Here is a 22,287-nt window from a genome sequence, read left to right on the forward strand (position 1 = left end):
ATTTTGTAACACATTTCCTTGTATGTTTTTGTTAAGTATGAATCCACATGCATTCAATGCACTTATTAAAAAAAAACTAAAACTTATTAGAATAAATCATACATTAGATAAAATATTTATATCAGTGTTTTATTTTACTTTTGTGATAAGTTAAATGTCTTTTGGACAAAACAACCTCGTAAAATAATCATACCAGTGCAATCAAATTTGTAATAAGTATACATTTCTTATGAAATTACATTTTGCACTTACAAATATTTTGTCCAATGCATAATTGCTTAGACATGTATTGTTGATACGATCAACCTAGATCACATACATTACTTCCCTATAAATGCTGGCAATGGTTAAGTCTCAAAAAGTAAAATCACAAAAATACTGAACTTAGAGGAAGATCAATTGGGAAAGTCCATAATCACATGGCAAAATCAAATAACAAAACGCATCAAAAACGAATGGACAAGAACTGTCATATTCCTGACTTGGTACAGGCATTTTCAAATGTAGAAAATGGTGGATTAAACCTGGTACTATAGCGCTGACCCTCTCACTTTAATGACAGTCTCATCAATTTCCGATATTTTTACATTGATGCGTTAAATAAACAGACACAATAAATAAAATAGTCAAAATATGGGTACATCAGTCATCATCGTTTAACAATTTTAAAAGGAACAATTTAACACAACACAAAAACATCTACTATCTACGAACACATTTATTGATTTGAGTGTCTGACGTCAGAAAATTTTATACGTCACATAAATTTGTCGTTCAATGTGCGTACAAACAATTTTAAAATTTTCATGGGAATATTAGCATACAGGGTTAAAAAATCAAAAGTATGTAAGAATAAATTTAAAAAATAGACCGAGATTTAAACTAGTCCAAAAGTTATATATAGAATTTATAAGAATCCAAAAATAGTTAATTCCACTACGCGATTGAATGATTTTGACGTTTGTGGTTCAACGTATATTGTAATTCATAATAGAAATATATCATAATGACATATAATAGAACAATATCATATTGACGGGATCTTTTAAAGTACAGAGTCACGTTATAAGAACAAAAGAAATACAAAAAGTCGCAAATACAAAACAAACACACGTTTTAGAATAAATTCTTATAATGTGCACTGAGTTGTTTGTTTAAGTCAAAACATCAGATGTTATAGATGCCAGTTTTAACCATATCATATGTATTTCTACAATATGGAATACACATTTTTATAACTTTATCTTATATAGTTAAGCATTTAAAAACGAAAATATAGTTGACCTTTAACGGTTTACCTTTGAAAAATTGTGACTTGGATGGAGAGTTGCCTCGTTGGCATTCATACCACATCATCTGCCATTTTGCCATTTGATTAAGGACTTTCCGCTTTGATTTTTCCTCGGAGTTTAGTATTTTTTTGTGATTTTACTTTCTTCTTGTTTCTATTCTTAATATAATAATACTAACATAAAAACAAAGGCTTAAATATATTTCTCTTTAGACTTGTTTCACATTTTCCATGCACTTATCATACGCTATGGGCTTTGTACATTTTTTGGTAAGGCTGTACAGAAAAAAAAAACAAAAAAAAACAGTACACTGTATCACTCTTTGGACTTTTTGTTTGATAAAATCTTATTTCTCACTCAAATTAAATTCTGAATTGTGTTTTAAAATTAAAAAAAAAAATATTATCAATATCACTTTACAATTACCTTAGTAGCTCTAGAAGGAATAGTATATTATTAGTTACTTAGTGTGCTAGTGACCTAATACGGTATATATGGGGTCAGTAATTTCCATATGGGGTGAGAGCGAAGCTCGAATCCCCATATGGAATTTACTGACCCCATATATACCGTATTACGTCACTAGCACACTATGTAACGAATTTGTTTTACCGACTATCTTAACGTGTGAAATTAAGACTAGTGATTCTCAAAATGAGCAAGTCTTCAATACTGTTAGCACTAAAAAAATACTTCCATTGATCCTAAAAAAAACAGATGCCAAAAATAACGACTTGTAAGGTTTAAATGTGTTTTATGAATTTATTTCAATCTTAATCATCAATTTCTTCGTCTGTTGGAACTTTTAAGATTTTTTCTCAGTACCGTTTTGTTTTTTATAAAGGGACATAACACCATAACTAACCGTGTATGAAATAGGCCCCGCCCTCTTCTTACCTAATACGGAATATAAAGGGACGTAACTCCACTACTAACCGTGTATGAGATAAGCCCCGCCTCCCTACTAACCTAATATCAAATATACATGGTTTGCACGCGGACGCATTAATCAATCATATTCCTAGAAATGTATAGGAGGTAAGATAATGAACATTGTCTATCACGTAGCAGTAATTCTGCAAATATTATGTATATTGATGGTGCAAGACCATCATGCGTAGTGAAGGTCGTGAAACCCTCCCTTCTAGTAATGTTTGAATTATATAAGTGAACGATTTGATTTTTTTATGAAATCTATTTTCTTACTGAGGAAATCCTTTTAGTGATTGATATATTACTCTCAGATTATTACTTATAAAACGCCTCTGCGTATATCAAACAAAAAAAAACAAAAAAAAAAAAAACAAGAAAGAAGAAAAGATGTATTATTTTACTAGAATTACACATAATTTATAATTACTGACAATAATTGCATGGCCTGTGGTCTATGATCTGAAAATGTATAAAAGAAAATACGTTTTGTATATGTCCGATTCGACTTTGAAACATTATTACAACTTTTAACAACGGCAAATAATATTTTTGTAATAATTAGTATCGAAGGATATCCGGAACCAGGACGAATACTGTTTGAAGTGGGGTAAGTGTTGCTCATTCTTCAGTTTAACTTGCAGTTTTTTGTAGACTGTTGTTTGTATTCCGTCGTTTTTAGTTTTTGCATGGATTATTACGGTCTCAAGTTGGCATATGCTTATAAGGTTTCGATTCAGACTTTTGTATATTCCGCCTCTGAATTTAATTCAAATGCTTACACATTAGTTTTGTCCCACAAAGAATATTTTCCCGCTGTATATGCTACTTCGTTCATTTTTTTTAAATACAGATATATTCAAAGAATTGACTGACATGTATTGATTGTTTAATTTTTTTAAACCTGCCTAGAACAGGATAATAACTTATAGCTGGACATACTAAATAGACATAGAATTAACGTGAAGATCGTGTTTTGACTTATAATTGTATTTTTGCGTGCTTTTTGGTTGCTTTCATTGCCTCATGTCTTGATATTTAGTAATATTTTTGATTTCTTATTATTTCTAATAACTATTTTGATAACTGCTAAGTTTTTTTAATTCTTGTATCTATCATTGGTTTATTTACTAGCAATTAAACTACAAAATCCTACAATACCAGAATTTACTATCTGAATTATAAAGCAAACAAATAAAAGATTAATAAAGCTAAATAAACGTATGTACGGCCATAAAGCAGACATGAACAATAATGTTATTGACATTATGCACCAGAATTTAATCATTCAATCCTTTTCATGCAAAATCGGATCATCGGAAAAAAAAGTCGGAACTTATGTTGCACACCCTTATTCAACTAATACAAACTTACACATGTTACAGGCATCATCTTATATACTGCTAGTCACAAATCATTTACGATCGGTTCGCATAGGAAAAACGAAAAGGAAAATAGATCTCTTCTGAAACTTTCCCTCTCCAACAAAGGTCTTGCTATCTACTTGAGTAACATCTTTTAGCATACATAAGTTCACTCGAAAATATTTCTCTTGTCTGAAAAAGTATGGTCGCAACATATCTTATACCTTTACAAAACCAAATTCATCTATCACTTTCAATTACAAAAACGTGATTCAGATGGAGCGTATGAGAAACATGTTCATACATCGGCAAGATTCAACATTCATCAATTAAGGTTCCACTAAAGTCAAAATATAGGACACTGCATAAACATTAAAACTCTGCCTGTATTTTTCAACATGAAATGAATAAAGTTCTGTAGCCTAAATAAACTTGAAATTTTTGTGTTATGGTCAAACAGGTTTTGGGGGTGGACACTTAATTTTCCAAAAAAAATCTGGAGGCCTCCTAGACAACTTAATTTGTTTAAAATTGGTATGAACGAATACTGTTACATGTATTGCAGTACACGCTAATGTTGATTGTTAAGAAAATGTATTCATTCACGAGTTTCAGTTAATTTCATGGATCTAAGTGAACGAATATCGAAGGTACAATACAGAAATTGAGCATAAATGTTATTGAAACATGTCTGTGACAAATAAACATTAGCTTGTACTGCATTACATGTAACAGTATTCGTTCAAACCAATTTAAAGAAATTAAGTCATCTCACAGGCCTCCAGATTTTTTGAAAAGTTTAATGTTCATCCCCAAAACCGGTTTGACCATAACACAAAAATTTCAAGTTTATTTACAATTTACACAGTATGTATATGTTAAGTATGTTTAAATGAACATATGTTTCCACAGTTTCGGACTTTATTAATTTTAAGTTGATAAATACAGGCAAAGTCTAGATGTTTCTGTTGTGTCCTATATTTTACTTTAGTGGAACCTTAGCATATATTCTTTATATGTTTTAGATCCTCACTTTTGATGGTAGTTAGAACATAATTCTCCATGGTTTTCTGGTCTTTCATACATGTTTTTGTTAAATCCTAATTTCTTAATTTTTTTAAATCTAAAACACCAATGTTTATATATGAAGCATCCCATTGCACTGGGACACATGTATTGCAGAACGTGTGTAATAGACTCAACAGTAATTATTGATGTTCAAATTGCATTCACAATTAAAAAAGATATCATTTAAGGTATATAAAATCCAAACACTGATGAAATCGCATGAATCCGAAAAGAAATGAAACAAGACTCGTTCGAATCAACATAACACTGAATGAAAAAACAAATAGAAATCACTTCAGACTGATACAATGAAGTAGTTTATTTCGTCTTGAAAGCAATTATGTATCTTCGTAAGAAAGAGTAAATAACTAACAATTTACATGTACAATGTTTATTTTTTGGTGTATTTTCGAAATTTTATTCTTTCTGATACGGCCGTTATAAGTCCATCACCCCTTAACCTTAGTAATAACCAACAGTAAAGCATATATGATATAAAACGTTCATCACTGTGAATATAAAGTAGAATAGAGGTTATTAAGTGCGCGTGACATTTGAAGATAACCTTCAACAGAAATTCTCTAGACTAAACTTACATTAGCTGTCAACACACACGTATCTGTTTCCGGCATTCGCTTTATCGTGTACTCTCTAAACCAAAATATACGAGGCAACTAATTAAACCGTTTGAAAATTAAAAGGTTCTAGAAGTAGTTTAAGTAAAATTACCAAGGTCATAACAGTACTATAGATACAACATGCATCATTTGCATCATGAAGTTTATGCTACAGGCAGCTGGTAACGTCGGTTATTTTCAAAACAATACTATTCTATCTGTACTGGGATTGAATTATATTAGTTACATAGTGTGTTAGTTTAAACATATTTATTTATCATCAATACAAATATATCATCATACAAAATACACAATAATAATAGGGTTCGGAAACAAGCTATACATAGTGTGTTAGTGACCTAATACGATATCTTACCGAATATCTTTATTTGTTGAATTCAAAATAGAGTTGTCTTATTTACAATCTTCTTATTTTTAAATTAAAGTGTTCAAGTGTTTAATTTTAAGAACCTACCTCCATTGGTTTGCACAACAAAAAAATTGATATCAACAATAACAATTTGATATCAACAACCTTGATATAACAATATTAAACAGAACTTTCAATACATTTAAATAATCAAATAGTACCAAAGTCGTCCCACTACTAACCGTGTATTGAAATAATTCCCGCCTCTCTACTAACCTAACATTGAATATACACGAAACTATATATTTCTCACATTTCTCTCAATACATGTTCATTAACCGTAGAGGACATTTCAAACGAAACAACAGGAGTAATTTGCTTCAATAAATAAGAATGTATGCCAGTTAAACAAAAATATTCCAACATACAAAAATTTCTAAATTAGAATTTGATTAGATCTTTATAAAGTGTTTTTTTTTTCATTGTGACTAAGTTGGAGAGTTGTCTCATTGACATTCATACCACATCTTCTTTTTTATATTGATAAGCACGAATTTTTCTCTGACTTTTAGATTATATTGCAAATTGGATTGCTTTCAACATAATAAAGTGACCATAATTATATCAAAAATATACTATAGCTCTATTTGAAAAATTGTAAGGAAATACGGTAAAGAAAAGCACAGTGACTTTTGTAATTCTTTAAGCTCCAGAAATTTGAAATTGAAAGACATCTTTGAAATTTGTGAAAAAAAGAAGGCTTCTTCGAAATTTAAAGAGAACTTGGTGAAAAGAAGAAATTAGATGCCATATTTTAACAGTTGATTTATTAATACACCTTTGATTTCATATACTAAAGTTGAAGAATAAATTAAAATCTGATAGCGTTGGGATGATACGTTTGAGTTTGGTGTAATTTTTCTGATGTTTGATGTACCTGATGCATATTAATGAACATCAGTATGTGGTTAGCTAGAACAAATGGACAATTGACAGGTAAAGTAATCAGATTATTGACTTTATTTCCTCTTAAAAAATAGAGTATCATATCATAAGATAAGATTGGGAGAAAAATGTGTCACACAGTTCAGCTTGCCTCTGCTACTCATACTTCACAAGACGTTATCGGAATCGGTTAATTAAGTTTCTATCAAAGAACGTCTGGTCCTTTTTCTAAGAAAGTACCACCATGACCTTATAGATATATATCTAAGTGTCTACTTCACAAACTAAAATATGATCTTGATAGTTATCAAAGGTACCAGGATTACAATTTAGTACGCCAGACGCGCGTTTCGTCTACATAAGACTCATCAGTGACGCTCAAATCAATATATTTATAAAGCCAAACAAGTACAAAGTTGAAGAGCATTGAGGATCCAAAATTCCAAAAAGTTGTGCCAAATACGGCTACGGTAATCCATACCTGGGATAATAAAATCCTTAGTTTTTCGAAAATTCAAAGTTTTGTAAACAGGAAATTTTTAAAAAATGACCACATTATTGATATTCATGTCAACACAGAAGTGTTGACTACTGGGCTGGTGATACCCTCGAGACGTAGATACTTGAGACGTAGATTCTTGGTGCTGGAGTGGTTTATTTTTTTCCCTATTACACATTGTATCAGGTTTTGTTTGTCTTATTAGTTGAATTATGAGATTTGTATATCGGTAAATTATATAAACATTCCGACACTAAATGTTAATATAAAGACAATGTATTTCACCGCATTGATTTAAGTTTAAAAATCGAAATTTCACCTTTTTTTCTTCTCAAAGACAAAAATACGATAATTCTCTTGCAGGGTCTGTAAATGCACTTGCAGATATAATTATCATGTCCACCGTATAACCCACATTTCAATAAGTTCGCTTGCATCTCATATATATAGCTCGAAATAAAGAAAACTATCGAACCCAGAAGTTATTATCATATCTTATTATTTTCCTGAATATTGACACACATAGACTACTACTAGAATCAAACACAAACACCTTTGTAACGAAATCTTATGTGACTGTTATAAAAATGAGGGGTTCAGCTAGCTATGAATCCAGGTTTAATCCACAATTTTCTACATCAAAAATGTATGTACCAAGTCAGAAATATGGCAGTTGTTGTCCATTTGTTTGATGTGTTTGAGGTTTGTTTTGCCATTTGCTTAGGGACTTGCCGTTTATAATTTACCACAGAGTACGGTATATTTGTTCAGTTTATCTCTGTGACGTGTCCGTGTCCCCGACCTCATAATAAATACATTTAGGCGTCCTTATGAACAAGGTTCCAACTTCTACAGGGATAGTTGACATGCGACAAATTTGACTATTTGTTATGCTTTTTGGTCATAAACCTCTTAGTATTTGTTGTAATATAAAATGAGGACACATTTGACCACTAGTTATTTCTAAATCAATTTTTTTGTAGTATATGAATACAACTGATCTACCTTTCCTAAGGTAACAAGGGGAGGATATGTACTTGTTCCACTACTAAATTGTCTGTTCTACTTACTAGTACATTTGGTACAATAAAAAACCTGATAATAAGTTGTTCAAATAAGGCCTTTGAAAATAGTGGAATTAATTACTTTTGGAGTGTCAAAAACTCGTTGGAAGTACTTGATAAATTGCATGCATATATTGGTGAATTTGAATCCGTTCAAAGTTTTGATTTTTCTACCGTATATACACTTTGCCTCATATTCTTATTAAGAAAAAAATCACATCCCTAATTAAATGGGCATTTAAAAAGTCAGAATGCGAGTACATATGTTCAAACTCTTTTAGGTCATTTTTTAGTAGCAATAAACAAAAGAACTATGTCAATTGGACATGCTTCGATACTATATATGCGCTTGAATTTTTACTTGATAACATCTTTGTTCGCTTTGGAGATTCCGTTTATCGTCAAGCTATTGGAATTCCAATGGGGACTAACTGTGCACCACTTATTGCAGACCTGTTTTTGTATTGTTATGAGCACAATTTATGACTAAAATTAGCAGAGACCCATCGAAACAACATTTGATGCAAAAATTTAACAATACTTTTAGATATTTGGATGATATATTGGCTCTCAATAATAACGACTTCAGTATGTATACTAAAGAAATTTATCCTGTTGAACTTACTTTAAATAAAGCTAATACTAACAATGACCACTGCCCGTTCCTCGATCTTGATATCTATATCATTAACGGGAAGCATAATATAAAAATTTCTGATAGAATAGATGATTTTTCATTTCCTATCGTTAATTATCCATTTTTAGATGGTGACGTTCCGTTGTCATCATCTTATGGTGTTTATATATCTCGACTTGTACGATTCGCTCGTGTATGTAACAACGTATTAGATTTAAACGAGAGAAATTTATGTATTACTGAAAAATTATTACACCAGGGTTTTCGATATCACAAACTAGTCAAAACATTTACTAAATTTTATCATCGGTATAAGGAAATAATTCGTAAATATAACTCAACATGCAGACATCTTATACGTTCAGGTATTTCACATCCAATCTTTTATGGTAATATTCTTTACAAAGCACAAAAATGTCAGTATACACCTCAAAAGCTTACAAAACCTTTAAACAGACTTATTAAGAAGGGATATAGTTACGACACTGTTGTCAGGTCATTAAAGATTGCATATTTTTGCTTTAATATTGATTCACTTATAGGGTCTTTGCATCGGAACTAAACACATTTATTTGAAAAACAGTTGTTGGCATGACTCGGGTTATGTTCTTTTCATTCATATATTTTATGATAGTATGATACTTAACCCCTAACGAGAGGATTGTACCTGATATTCATATGATGAAGACATAATCTTTCAATCAGTTTATTTGAGGTCTGGAGCTGGCATGTCAGTTAACTGCTAGTAGTCTGTTGTTATTTGTGTATTATTGTCATTTTATTTATTTTCTTTTGTTACATCTTCTGACATCGGACTCGGACTTCTCTTGAACTGAATTGTAATGTGCGTTTTGTTATGCGTTTACTTTTCTACATTGGCTAGAGGTATAGGGGGAGGGTTGAGATCTCATAAACATGTTTAACTCTGCCGCAATTTTGCGCCTGTCCCAAGTCAGGAGCCTCGGGCCTTTGTTGGTCTTGTATGATTTTTAATTTAAGTTTCTTGTGTATAATTCGGAGTTTAGTATGACTTCCATTATCACTGTTCTAGTATACATATTTGTTAAGGGGCCAGCTGAAGGACACCTACGGGTGCGGGAGTTTCTCGCTACTTTGAAGACCCATTGGTGGCCTTCGACTGTTGTCTGCTCTATGCTCGGGTTTTGTCGCTTTGACTCATTCCCCATTTCCTTTCTCAATTTTATTATCACCTCATATACAGAGTTATGGTGAGAAGTAGATAAAGCAGAAATAATCAAAACCAGCTGGTATTTAATATATGATTGCAAACTGTAAACAAAAAAATCAAATCAACTTTAATACAACATTGTACATGTACAAGTTCAAGCTAGTATTAAAAACAAAAAACGCTAATGATCCGCTTAATATGACACATTTTCAGAGGACTAATGATTGATGAAATAACAAGACATTAAAAACATAACTGGAATTTTATGCAACTATATTGACGATAAAGTTGTTGAGGAAAGATTATTTCTGATATATGCTTTTTGGAGCTTTTGAACAATATCTGGACACAGTAACATGTAGAATTGTATTTCATATAACTGTGTTTTCCTTCAGTTTGTATATTGACCTTATTTGGTTCCTGTGTTGTTCCTAATGATTCATTTTTTTATACTTTCTAGTGTCCTCTCAGCCGTTCTCATTCTTGTATCTCCTTTCTCTCTTCACTCCTTATACATCTCCTTTTGTCTTCCTTGTGCCTTCGTTCTCTCGGTTCCCCTTTATCCTACCATCTTCAACAATCTTCTAATATACTCGTTATTAGGGAAGTTTATGAGGATAAATATTATGTCTGCAAATAACTGCGGTTTTTTGGTCTTTGAAACAGTTGAAGCAAGGTAATTAGAAAATATCTATTAACAATAAACACTTATTCGAACATTTGCGTAGAGAAGATAGTCTTGCATCAGTTACTATCACCCATTTTATCAAAAACTTTCCTGTTTACACCAACGTTTTCGATCATCATTTTATTTTAGAAACATCTCTTGCTTTTGCAAAATTGTCTTCACAAATGATAAAATTGAAAATGGAAATGGGTAATGTGTCAAAGAGACAACAACCCGACCATAGAACAGACAACAGGAGAAGGTCACCAACAGGTCTTAGTTTATTTCTGTTCGCTCTATAGAAAACTTCGTATAAAAGAAATTCTTTTGTATGATTTAATTAAAGGAGAAATCCTGCAAACGCCTGTTGAAAAGTACAAAACTCTTTCTATAAATGTGATATAAATATACAAAAATCTTGCATATTACTTTCATATAACATCTATGTAATTGAGGAACATGTATAGACGCAATGCATCATTTATAAAAAAAAAACCTATGCATTCCTATTTGCTATTGGGAATAGTGAAATAAATCACTTTCAATGAGACATTTTCGTTGAATATGTAGAATAATTTACGGAAGCGAATGTTAATTAAGCATCAGTCGAGCAGAATTATCAATAGTTACTTTCAAACATTCAGCGCAACAGGAAATTGTTTAGTTTTTTCTATAATGCATTCATTCAAAACTGTAACAACTTAAGGAACTTATGCCGAGTATAACATAAGATATTTCTATACTGGAGAAAATTATATTCGTCAAATTAATTATCTATTGTTTTTGTTTTTGTATGAGAGATACATGTGCATAATTACCATTCGTGTTTGTAAATTATTTAAAATATTCAAAGAAATTGCCTCATTAAAAGTAATTATTGATAGGAACTGTGAAGTACGTGTCAATTGAAGCGTATGTATACCTCATAATTCGAAATATCAACATATTAACACAATGATCACTTAGTAAGATGACCATTTCATCTAAATAAGACTGGTTTGTAGCACGTGGAAAAACACTTGGAAGTCCAAATGTAATTAAGAAGTTAAAAAGCATTGCTATTCAAATATTCCTAAGTAGATAGATAAGTCCTTGTAGCGCCCCACGAACAAAGATAAAATTGAGAAAGGAAATGGGGAATGTGTCAAAGCGACAACAACCCGACCATAGAGCAGATAACAGCCGAAGGCCACCAATGGGTCTTCAAAGTAGCGAGAAACTCCCGCACCCGTAGGTGTCCTTCAGCTGGACCCTTAAACAATATGTATACTAGTACAGTGATAATGGACGTCATACTAAACTCCGAATTATACACAAGAAACTAAAATTAAAAATCATACAAGACTAACAAAGGCCAGAGGCTCCTGACTTAGGACAGGCGCAAAATTGCGGCGGGGTTAAACATGTTTATGAGATTTCAACCCTCCCACTATACCTCTAGTCAATGTAGAAAAGTGAACGCATAACAATACGCACATTAAAATTCAGTTCAAGAGAAGTCCAGGTCCGATGTCAGAAGATGTAACAAAAATTAAAAAAAATGACAATAATACAAAAATAACAACAGACTACTAGCAGTTAACTGACATGCCAGCTCCAGACCTCAATGAAACTGATCGAAAGATTATGTCGTCATCATATGAATATCAGGCACAATCCCTCCCGTTAGGGGTTAATACTTTCATAAAATATATGAGCAGAACATAACCCGTGTCATGCCAAAAACTGTTTTTTAAATAAATGTGTTTAGTTCCGATGGAAAGACCCTATAAGTGAATCAATATTAAAACCAAAATATGCAATCTTTAATGACCTGACAACAGTATCGTAACTATATCCCTTCTTAATAAGTCTGTTTAAAGGTTTTGTAAGCTTTTGAGGTGAATACTGACATTTTTGTGTTTTGTAAAGAATATTACCATAAAAGATTGGATGTGAAATACCTGAACGTATAAGATGTCTGCATGTTGAGTTATATTTACGAATTATTTCCTTATACCGATGATAAAATTTAGTAAATGTTTTGACTAGTTTGTGATATCGAAAACCCTGGTGCAATAATTTTTCAGTAATACATAAATTTCTCTCGCTAAAATCTAATACGTTGTTACATACACGAGCGAATCGTACAAGTCGAGAAATATAAACACCATAAGATGGTGACAAGGGAACATGACCATCTAAAAATGGATAATTAACGATAGGAAATGAAAAATCGTCTCTTTTATCATAAATTTTTGTATTAAGCTTCCCGTTTATGATAAAGATATCAAGATCGAGGAAAGGGCAGTGGTCATTGTTAGTATTAGCTTTTTTAAAGTAAGTTCAACAGGATAAATTTCTTTAGTATACATACTGAAGTCGTCATTATTGAGAGCCAATATATCATCCAAATATATAAAAGTATTGTTAATTTTTTGTATCAAATGTTGTTTTGATGGGTCTTTGCTAATTTTAGTCATAAATTGTAACTCATCACAATACAAAAACAGGTCCGCAATAAGTGGTGCACAGTTAGTACCCATCGAGAATACAGATGAAAAGAAGAAATTCAGCGCTTTCGGCGGATTAGTTGGATAAATTTTTTTAAAGGACTTTGCATCTGAATAAAGTTCATTGTATTAATACATGATGGTTAGTTGGGAATAAAGTTCTAAAAAAATTAAATTCAAACAAAAGATTGATAAAAGGTCACAGATTAGGAACAAATAGATTGAATGAAGAAGAGACAAACTACTGCTGCCATACCAATCAATTTTAATTAGTTTGACCCCGTGTACCGATGACGTCGAATAGAGTAAAATTGATTAAATATTGGTCACATTATTTGTTTTCATTTTGCCTACATTAACAGAATGATGATTGAAAACGAAATAGAAGTCCTTTTTCACCTCTTACTGTAAACGTCGATCTTCATATATTAACCATTATTTTTTTTATAAATCCAAACTTCAGAGAGAATTTATATACGAAAACAATAATAAAATGTAGTCATACTTGATCTTAGATTTGAACTTGTGCAATTTAGAGATGTCCTCAAATATTGCCAATATAGTGATATCGTTTTTAAAATTAAAGTTGAAATGATAAAGAAGTAGGTTCGGTAAGGGCCGATTTTGGCCTCAAACTTCAGATTCAGCTGATGAAAGATTCTGGATACTAACTTTGTAAACACTTAAGTGTCTACTTCAGTCGATTCAATTAGTTTATGTGAAAGATTTGAACTGATTTAGTCAATAAAGACGCTCAAATTCAGCTTAAATATGACAAATCTATCAAATATGCCATAATATGTCACTTTTCAGATGGTTTTTGTCAAAATTGAAAGTGGTCGCATCCGTGTTCAGCATCAACCTTTATATGTGTTATTTATTATCACCAAATACAACTTACATTAAATATAAAAAAAATATAACACTAATGCGGCCACTTCAATTTAAGACAACCGTCTGAAAATTTACTAAAATGCTAAAATTTTGACGATTTCAGTAATTTAGCATTACTTAATGATGCTAGATCCCAATAGATGGGCATTGAATTGTCAAAAACAACCCATTTGTTTATATGTACCAGAAGAATACTAATTTCTAATAAATAGCTAACAGTTTACGTTTTTAACATTTTGGTAAAACTGCTATATTTTGGGGGCAAAATGTGGTCTTACTAGGCTAGTTCTTTCTTATTTTTATATTAAACTTAAAAAAAAAACACACTTGGAAATAGAGTTATCATGATTTTATTTTAAATGTTCCTTTAAAAAATACAAATATGTTATAGACAGGAATAAACGAGGAATTCCTATAACATCTGTGTCAGTTTCCGCTGTGAAAAGAACACACATCATATTTTATGAAAGGTAATATTGATTTGGTGGATTATTAAAGAGACGATAAAATCATATTTAATCCACCAGTTTCTACATAAGCAAATGCCTGATGTGTTTGAGATTTTGATTTTTCCATTTGATTATGGACTTTCCTTTTTTTAATTTTCCTCGAAGTTCAGTATTTTTGAAATTTTACTTATTTTTCATATAGAACATATTACTAGATTCTACATTTTGATCTATTTGTTGTATCCCATTGCTGCAGGGTTTTGGATGATATAATGCTAGGATAGTTTCTATAATACGATAAAATAAAGATTTGACCGGGTGATATGTGAATGAGACTGTTTCTAAACTACCGTCACTAAAAACTGAACGAAATTTAGAGTTTTACGTAACTGAAATATTTGGTTGATTATGCGTAAGCCATGTGGCATTAGTATGGGAACCACTTCTGAACCGATTCTCGTCGACTTTTCTTTTGCATGATTCCAAACTTAATACCAGGATTTATATATGAAAAAATATTCAAATGAAATTTTACGTGTTGATAAATTTGAAGTTGTGCAATTTAGAGATGTCTTCAAATGAAACATTGTTACTTATTTATCAATTATGGACTTTTGACGTAGTCAATACATTATATATGAATCCGTTCAGATTATATTGATCGAGGACAAAGTCCGAGTGTCAATATAATCTATCAGGTTCATATATAATGTACAATGTATTGACAGAGTGAAAGTGCTTAATCTCTATATTACATATGTAAATAATGTATGAGGGAAACGGCGTTCAATGTTCTCTCTGTGTATTTGTAAATTTATAAACTTGAAAATTATCTTTTTGTCTGATGTGGCGCTCTGTGGTTGTTATGTGTGACGTCATGACGTTATAAATCTACATTTAGCAAGATTTTTTTTATATCGACCTCCAATATACATATAGATAGAAACATCGCGTCAATAAACGTAAAAATAGAAACAAGGCTACGGATACATAAAATAACCTTTGAAAGCAAGGCGATATAGTAATTTACGTTCCTTTCCCTTATACTAAATTTCCCCTGGAACAGAGAAATGTTGACATTAATTTGCTCAATCTATTTACTTATTGGAGCTCGTCAATGCGTAAGTTTGTTTAAAAAGTGACAATATACATCGGACAATACATGGCATATTATAGACTCATCATTCTGTTATGTTTATATCTTACAATGTAGTAAATGTGGTTTGTTCTTTTTTTCAGGTTGAAACGTACATCATAATAAAACAATAAATGTTAAACAACCTGGCGTGTATTTCTTGAGTAAAACATTTCAACGCATGAGAAAGTATGGATTCCCAAGACAAGCCTGAAGATGGAGATAAATTGAATAATATAAAATTACGGAAGAAGAAACGAAGCACATCAAAAGGTCAGTTTCACAGAGTATTCAATAGATTCAAAGAACAAACTAAAACAGAAAATGGGGAGGTTCTCCAGAAAATACTCAAAGACATGGAACATGCATATGAAAAATTAGAAGGGGAACATTCTGCTTACTTAAATATCCTTGACTCTGATGATGAAACAGAGGGTGACATAATTAACACTGCTAACTCCGATATGGACAAGAACTATAGTCAATTATGCGACGCAAGAGCCGATTTAGTCATGACAAATAGGAAAAACAAAGAAGATAAATCAAAGGTAAACACAACAAAGGAACATCCAAATACCGTTAAAGTCAAACGTTTAGAGGCACCAACATTTAGTGGAAATTTAAGAGAGTATCCCAGCTTTAGAAATGATTACTCAAAATTAATGACTCCGGATCCCTTTGCATTAAAACAGTGTTTGTCCGGAGAAGCTTTGAAAACGGTTCAAGGAGTTGATGATAACTTCACTGCAATGTTCAAAAGGTTAGACATGAAATATGGAAGAGAAGAACGCATTGCTGAATCAGTTTTATATGAACTTAAATCGCTCAAAAAGGTATCTGATGGTGACAATAAAGGGTTCATACATACAGTAGATATAATTGAGCTATGCTGGTTGGATTTGTGTAAAATGAAGATGGAAAGGGAATGGGACACTGCAACTATGACTAGTCAAATAGAGGTACTTTTACCGACAATTCAGAAAAGGGAATGGGCTATTCGAAAACAAAGGGACCGATCGCTCAAATTTAAGGACTTTATGAATTTCCTACTCGAAGAAACAAATGCAATGGAGTACATTGAATCAGATTTACGGGAAGGTGCCACAAACATTAAATAAAGACAACAGTAGTATACCGCTGTTCAAACTCATAAATCCATGGACAGTGCTGCTCATGTTGTGCAGGTAGGAGAAGATCAGTCATCAATTCAGGTACTTCTAAAGGAAATTCAGGTTATCATGAAACAGATGGTTAATGGTTTAGCTCAAGTTACTGAAGCTGTTCAACGTCGTAGACCAAATCAGGACACAGATGGAAAATTCGATCGGCAAAATCAGAATAAGACCTTGAATCAGAGACAATGTTGGTATCACGAAACTGATAGGCATGATATTGGACAGTGCTATGCGTTTTTTAATTTGGATGAACAAAGCAAAGTTCAACTGTTACGGAAAAATGGGTGTTGCTTTAGTTGTCTCAAGACTGGACATTTATCTCGTGATTGCAGCAGACGAAATCCTTGTGACATAATCAATGAAGATCATACAAAATGCGGAAAATATCACCACCCTGCTCTTCATGGCATTCCAGTATCTGCTTTGACATTTCACAATTCAATGGACATTGTTAATGATGATCGTGGTCGGGAAGACGTTATTTTAATGGTGAGCAACGTTACATGTAACGGAATTCAGGTGGCCACCTTATGGGATCCAGGTTCGAACATTTCTTTGATTACTCCTGAATTGGCAGGAAAATTGAATCTAAAGGGACGTAATGTAACACTGTCAGTAACAAAGGTTGGAAACAGCACTGATAGTATTCAAAGTACGGAGTTTATTCTACCATTAACCAACGCGCATGGCGAAACCTGGCAAATCAAGGTATTTGGTATGGACGAGATAATGGCAGATGTATCTAAAGTAAATGTTCAAAATGTTGTCAATTTGTTCAGAGGCATCAAGATAAGCGATATTGTTAGACCGACAGGTGAAATTGAACTTTTGATTGGCACTGATTTTTGCGCCTTATTACCTTCCAAGTTTGATCAGATTGGGAACTTGCAACTGATGAAGAATCAATTCGGATACTGCTTACGAGGAAGTCATACTATGTTACAATCCTATGAAAACGTCAATAACAATGCTGTTAGAATCAATCATGCATCAAGAATAATACATAATATAAATGACATGCAAATTGAAAATTTACCCCTTAAAGAAAGCATTGACAAATTCTATGAAATAGAAAGTCTTGGAATTAGTTGCACACCTAAATGTGGGAACTGTAAATGCGGAAAATGTCCAATCGGGAACAACAACTATACTATTCAGGACGAGAGGGAGTTAATAATGATACGAAACGGGCTCAATTATGATTCTGAAAGTCAAAAGTGGGAAGCATCGCATCCATGGAAAAGGAGTCCAAGTGAATTGCCTAATAATGTTAACTCAGCTAAGGCTAAACTCTTATCAACGGAGAAACGCTTGCATAAGATGGGACAAGAATATAGTGAGTCGTATCAAAATCAAATTGAAGACATGGTTAAACGGAATGTGGCCAGGAAATTGACAGAAACGGAAATTCAACAATATGAAGGCCCAGTACATTACATTCATCATCATGAAGTATTAAAACCAGAATCGAAATCTACACCAATCAGAATAGTCTTCAATTCGTCAGCTTCGTACATGGGACACGTACTCAACAAATACTGGGCAAAGGGACCTAATGTAATAAATGATCTATTAGGAGTACTTTTGAGATTTCGTCAGGAGAAAGAAGCCACATCAGGAGATATATCGAAAATGTACAATTCTGTAAACCTGTCTCTACTAGACCAACATACTCACAGGTTCGTGTGGAGAGATATGGATTCAAGTAAGCTGACAGACCATTATGTCTTACAAACTGTTACATTTGGAGATAAACCAAGCGGTGCTAGTGCAACCATTGCACTTCAAATGACTGCTGACATGTGTTCACATACATATCCAGATACAGCTAAAATGATCAACAAAAATAGCTACGTTGACGACATTTTTGGTGTCAAAAGAAACAATGAAGGAGGCCAAAAACGTGATTCAAAACTGTGACAACATTCTCCGCAAAGGAGGATTTGCTATAAAACATTGGATTGTATCAGGAGATTCTAATGATAATATGGAAGGACTAAACGTTGTCAGAACAGATTCCGTCATATAGATTGAATCCATCGCCACCTTTTTACTACTGTGCAGTAGATTTATTCGGACCGTATACCATCCGTGATACAGTCAAAAGAAGGACATTTGGGAAAGCGTATGGAGTGATTTTCCACTGTCTGACAGCAGAGGCGTATACATGGTATATGTTGACCTTGTTGAAGAATATGATAAGAACAGTTTTTTGATTGCGCTAAGAAGGTTTGTCTCGATTCGTGGATATCCAAGAATGATGATTTCTGATACCGGAACGCAGTTAGTTGCTGCAGGAAAAGAACTTAAGCAAGTTGTGCACACATGGGATTGGGACGATATTAAAACATTTGGAACTAGTAAAGGAATGCAATGGAATATAATAAAATCAGCTCATGCACCATGGGGAAATGGTTGTAGCGAAGCTCTTATCAAATCTGTTAAGAAATGTCTTGATGTTGCCATAGGGGATTCAGTAATGACATTTTCAGAATTGCAAACTGTATTATTTGAGACTGCTAATGTGTTAAATGAAAGACCGATAGGTACCAATAACTGTGATCCGAATGAAGGGACATACCTATGTCCGAATGATTTATTGCTCGGGAGAGCTAGTATTCGAGTTCCAAACGGACATTACAATCAGGATTGTAATCCAAGAAACCGTCATACATTTATCCAGAACGTAGTGAATTCATTTTGGCGAAAGTGGATTCGTGATTATTTTCATACGTTGATTATAAGACAGAAGTGGCATACATCATATAGAAATCTCAAGAAAGGTGACTTGGTTTTAGTACAAGACAACCATGCTTTGCTAGAAAATGGAAACTGGGGCAGGTTGACGAGGCGATTCCGAGTCTTGATGGAAATGTTCGTGATGTGACCGTGCGTTACAAAAACATAGGAGGTAGTGGAACCGATTATCAAAATGTCACAGATACAAAAATTCGTCGTTCAGTGCACAGACTAGTCTTACTACTTCCCGTTGAAAAATAAACAAATGTAACTGTTTAATCTGAAGTCTTCGTGACGGGAGTGTATCGCAAGGCGATATAGTAATTTACGTTCCTTTCCCCGATACTAAATTTCCCCTGGAACAGAGAAATGTTGACATTAATTTGCTCAAGCTATGTACATATTGGAGCTCGTCAATGCGTAAGTTTGTTTGAATAAAAGTGACAATATACATCGGACAATACATGGCATACTATAGACTTATCATTCTGTTATGTTTATATCTTACAATGTAGTAAATGGGATTTGTTCTTTATTTCAGGTTGAAACGTACATCATAATAAAACAATAAATGTTAAACAACCTGGCGTGTATTTCTTGAGTAAAACACACGTGATTGTAATATCCAATGAAAAAAGTACAATGCTTCACCATATGTAATTTATCTTGATATCGTTTTATAAATTAAGGTTGAAATAAAGAAAAACACAGAAACAATTGTAAACTATTGTTTTTTTTTTGTTACAGCATTCAACCCGTTAAATGTTAATGAAGAACTAATCGGCCATGTCAAGGCAGTTAATATAATATTCCAACGTTTGCGTTGCCTATCAATAATTCATTACGAATTGTTGGTTACAATTTAATTTTCTAAAGGTTCCCAATAGTGTTTCTTGATATATTACTTTGTATATTCTATATTTGTCACGAACTTTTGTTCGTATTGCAATGATTTAGACCAGTAGTCACACTTCTGCGCTGACTTGAGTTATCATTGATATGTTCATAATAATAAATTAATTGTTAAGAAAACTTTGAATTCTTTTAAATACTAAGGCTTTTCTACCTCAGGAATAGATTACCTTAGTTGTATTTTCAAAAACTTTTAGGAATTTTTGGTATCCAATGCTCTTCAACTTCGTACTTCATTTGGCCTTTAAACATTTTTTTTATTCGAGCGTCACTGATGAGTCTTTTGTGATGTAATTTTTTTTTTATTGTTATCGGATTTTGTCGAATGATTAGTTCGTTTCTGTGTGTGTTACATTTTAATGTTGTGTCGTCATTCTCCTCTTATATTTAATGCGTTTCCCTCAGTTTTGGTCTGGGACCCGGATTTGTTTATTTTTCTATCGATTTATGAGTTTTGAACATCGGTATACTACTGTTTCCTTTATTTGTAGACGAAACGCGTGTCTGGCGTAAATATAAAATTTTAATCCTGGTATCTATGATGAGTTTATTAACATAGTATTGTCTCTTGGTATTTTATATTTTTGTAAATCCTGGAATAAATGTTTTAACCTTGGATGGTGTTTAGACTTGGTGTCTTGACTTTATACACCATATCTCTCCCTTTAAGAAGCTTTTGACTTTCAAATATGCTGGCCTCGAGCATCACTGAAGAAACATTTTTTGTCGAAATACGCATCTGGTGCAGGTCAATTAGTATCGTTAATGTTATTTTAGAATACATTGATTTACGAAATGAAAACTTTTGCATGTCACTAGTACCACAAGGGAAATAAAATGTCAAAACATTGCAGATAATTAACTCTGTTATTATAAAACTTATAAAACAAAAGCAGTACTATATACAGATATCATCCCTTGTATTGGTTCTCATGTCTTGGATATGGAAGCAAATGGAAATGTTATGAAAACAGAGATAAATGACATTAAATTTTACTCAACAACTTTGAATTTTTCGAAAAATCCCATGCATAGATTACCTTTGCCGTATTTTGCACAACCTTTTGGAATTTTGGCTTAACAATTCTCTTCAACTTTTTATTTGTTTGGCTTTATAAATATTTTGATATGAGCGTCACTGATGAGTCTTATGTAGACGAAACGCGCATCTGGCGTACTAAATTATAATCCTGGTACCTTTGATAACTATATATCAATAGTAAGCAACCCAAATACTTCGTAAACTGTGCTTGTTTAAAGATACAATGATATTGAACTAAACAGCACACAACAATGATTCAGTTGTAAGTCGGAGTGAAAACCCAACAGCACCACTTCTGTTATGTATTGCTGCAGTAATTATTTGTGCTTTTACAATTATCTTTAATGCATTCTCCAATTTCATTATTTTTTTAATGATTAGGGAAGTATCTGTCACAGATATGATGGTAGGAATAACAATGATTCCTGTCGTTGGCTCGTATTGGAACAGTAACATATATTTTACATATTATGACTGCTGGCTCAGATATATTGGATACAGCATATCTATTTTTGTGTCGATTCTACATATTTTCGTAATATGCATCGATTATGTTCTTGTATACAGTACGGGAAAATTTCGAGAGCAAATACTGATAGAAGAAATATAAAAACCATTTTATCAATTTGGAGTTTGGGGACAATACTTACCGTCTTTGATTTAATAGTTTTGTCTTCTTATTGCCGGTATTGTTCTCGTTTTTGATTGACCAGTTACAATAGTACTCATTTGTGAAGGTTTTGATTCTAATGTGAAATCTACCAGAAATATTCGCACTATCTCAATGTTGTTATTAGGATTAAATTT

The 22,287-nt window shown here is 32.4% G+C and overlaps 3 protein-coding genes across 3 annotated transcripts; all 3 read left to right on the forward strand.

The window, feature by feature from the left end:
* The first annotated feature begins 15,803 nt into the window (after positions 1-15,803).
* Positions 15,804-16,730, forward strand: LOC139526581 (uncharacterized). The gene has a single exon (XM_071321740.1). The coding sequence runs from the start codon at positions 15,804-15,806 to the stop codon at positions 16,728-16,730; it is 927 nt and encodes a 308-aa protein (XP_071177841.1).
* Positions 16,731-16,769: 39 nt separating this feature from the next.
* Positions 16,770-18,707, forward strand: LOC139526582 (uncharacterized). The gene has a single exon (XM_071321741.1). The coding sequence runs from the start codon at positions 16,770-16,772 to the stop codon at positions 18,705-18,707; it is 1,938 nt and encodes a 645-aa protein (XP_071177842.1).
* Positions 18,708-19,044: 337 nt separating this feature from the next.
* LOC139526583 (uncharacterized) lies at positions 19,045-19,674 on the forward strand. Its single transcript, XM_071321742.1, has one exon. The coding sequence runs from the start codon at positions 19,045-19,047 to the stop codon at positions 19,672-19,674; it is 630 nt and encodes a 209-aa protein (XP_071177843.1).
* The last annotated feature ends 2,613 nt before the right edge of the window (positions 19,675-22,287 follow it).

This window comes from Mytilus edulis, chromosome 6 (assembly GCF_963676685.1).
Source record: "Mytilus edulis chromosome 6, xbMytEdul2.2, whole genome shotgun sequence".
NCBI lineage: Eukaryota > Metazoa > Mollusca > Bivalvia > Mytilida > Mytilidae > Mytilus > Mytilus edulis.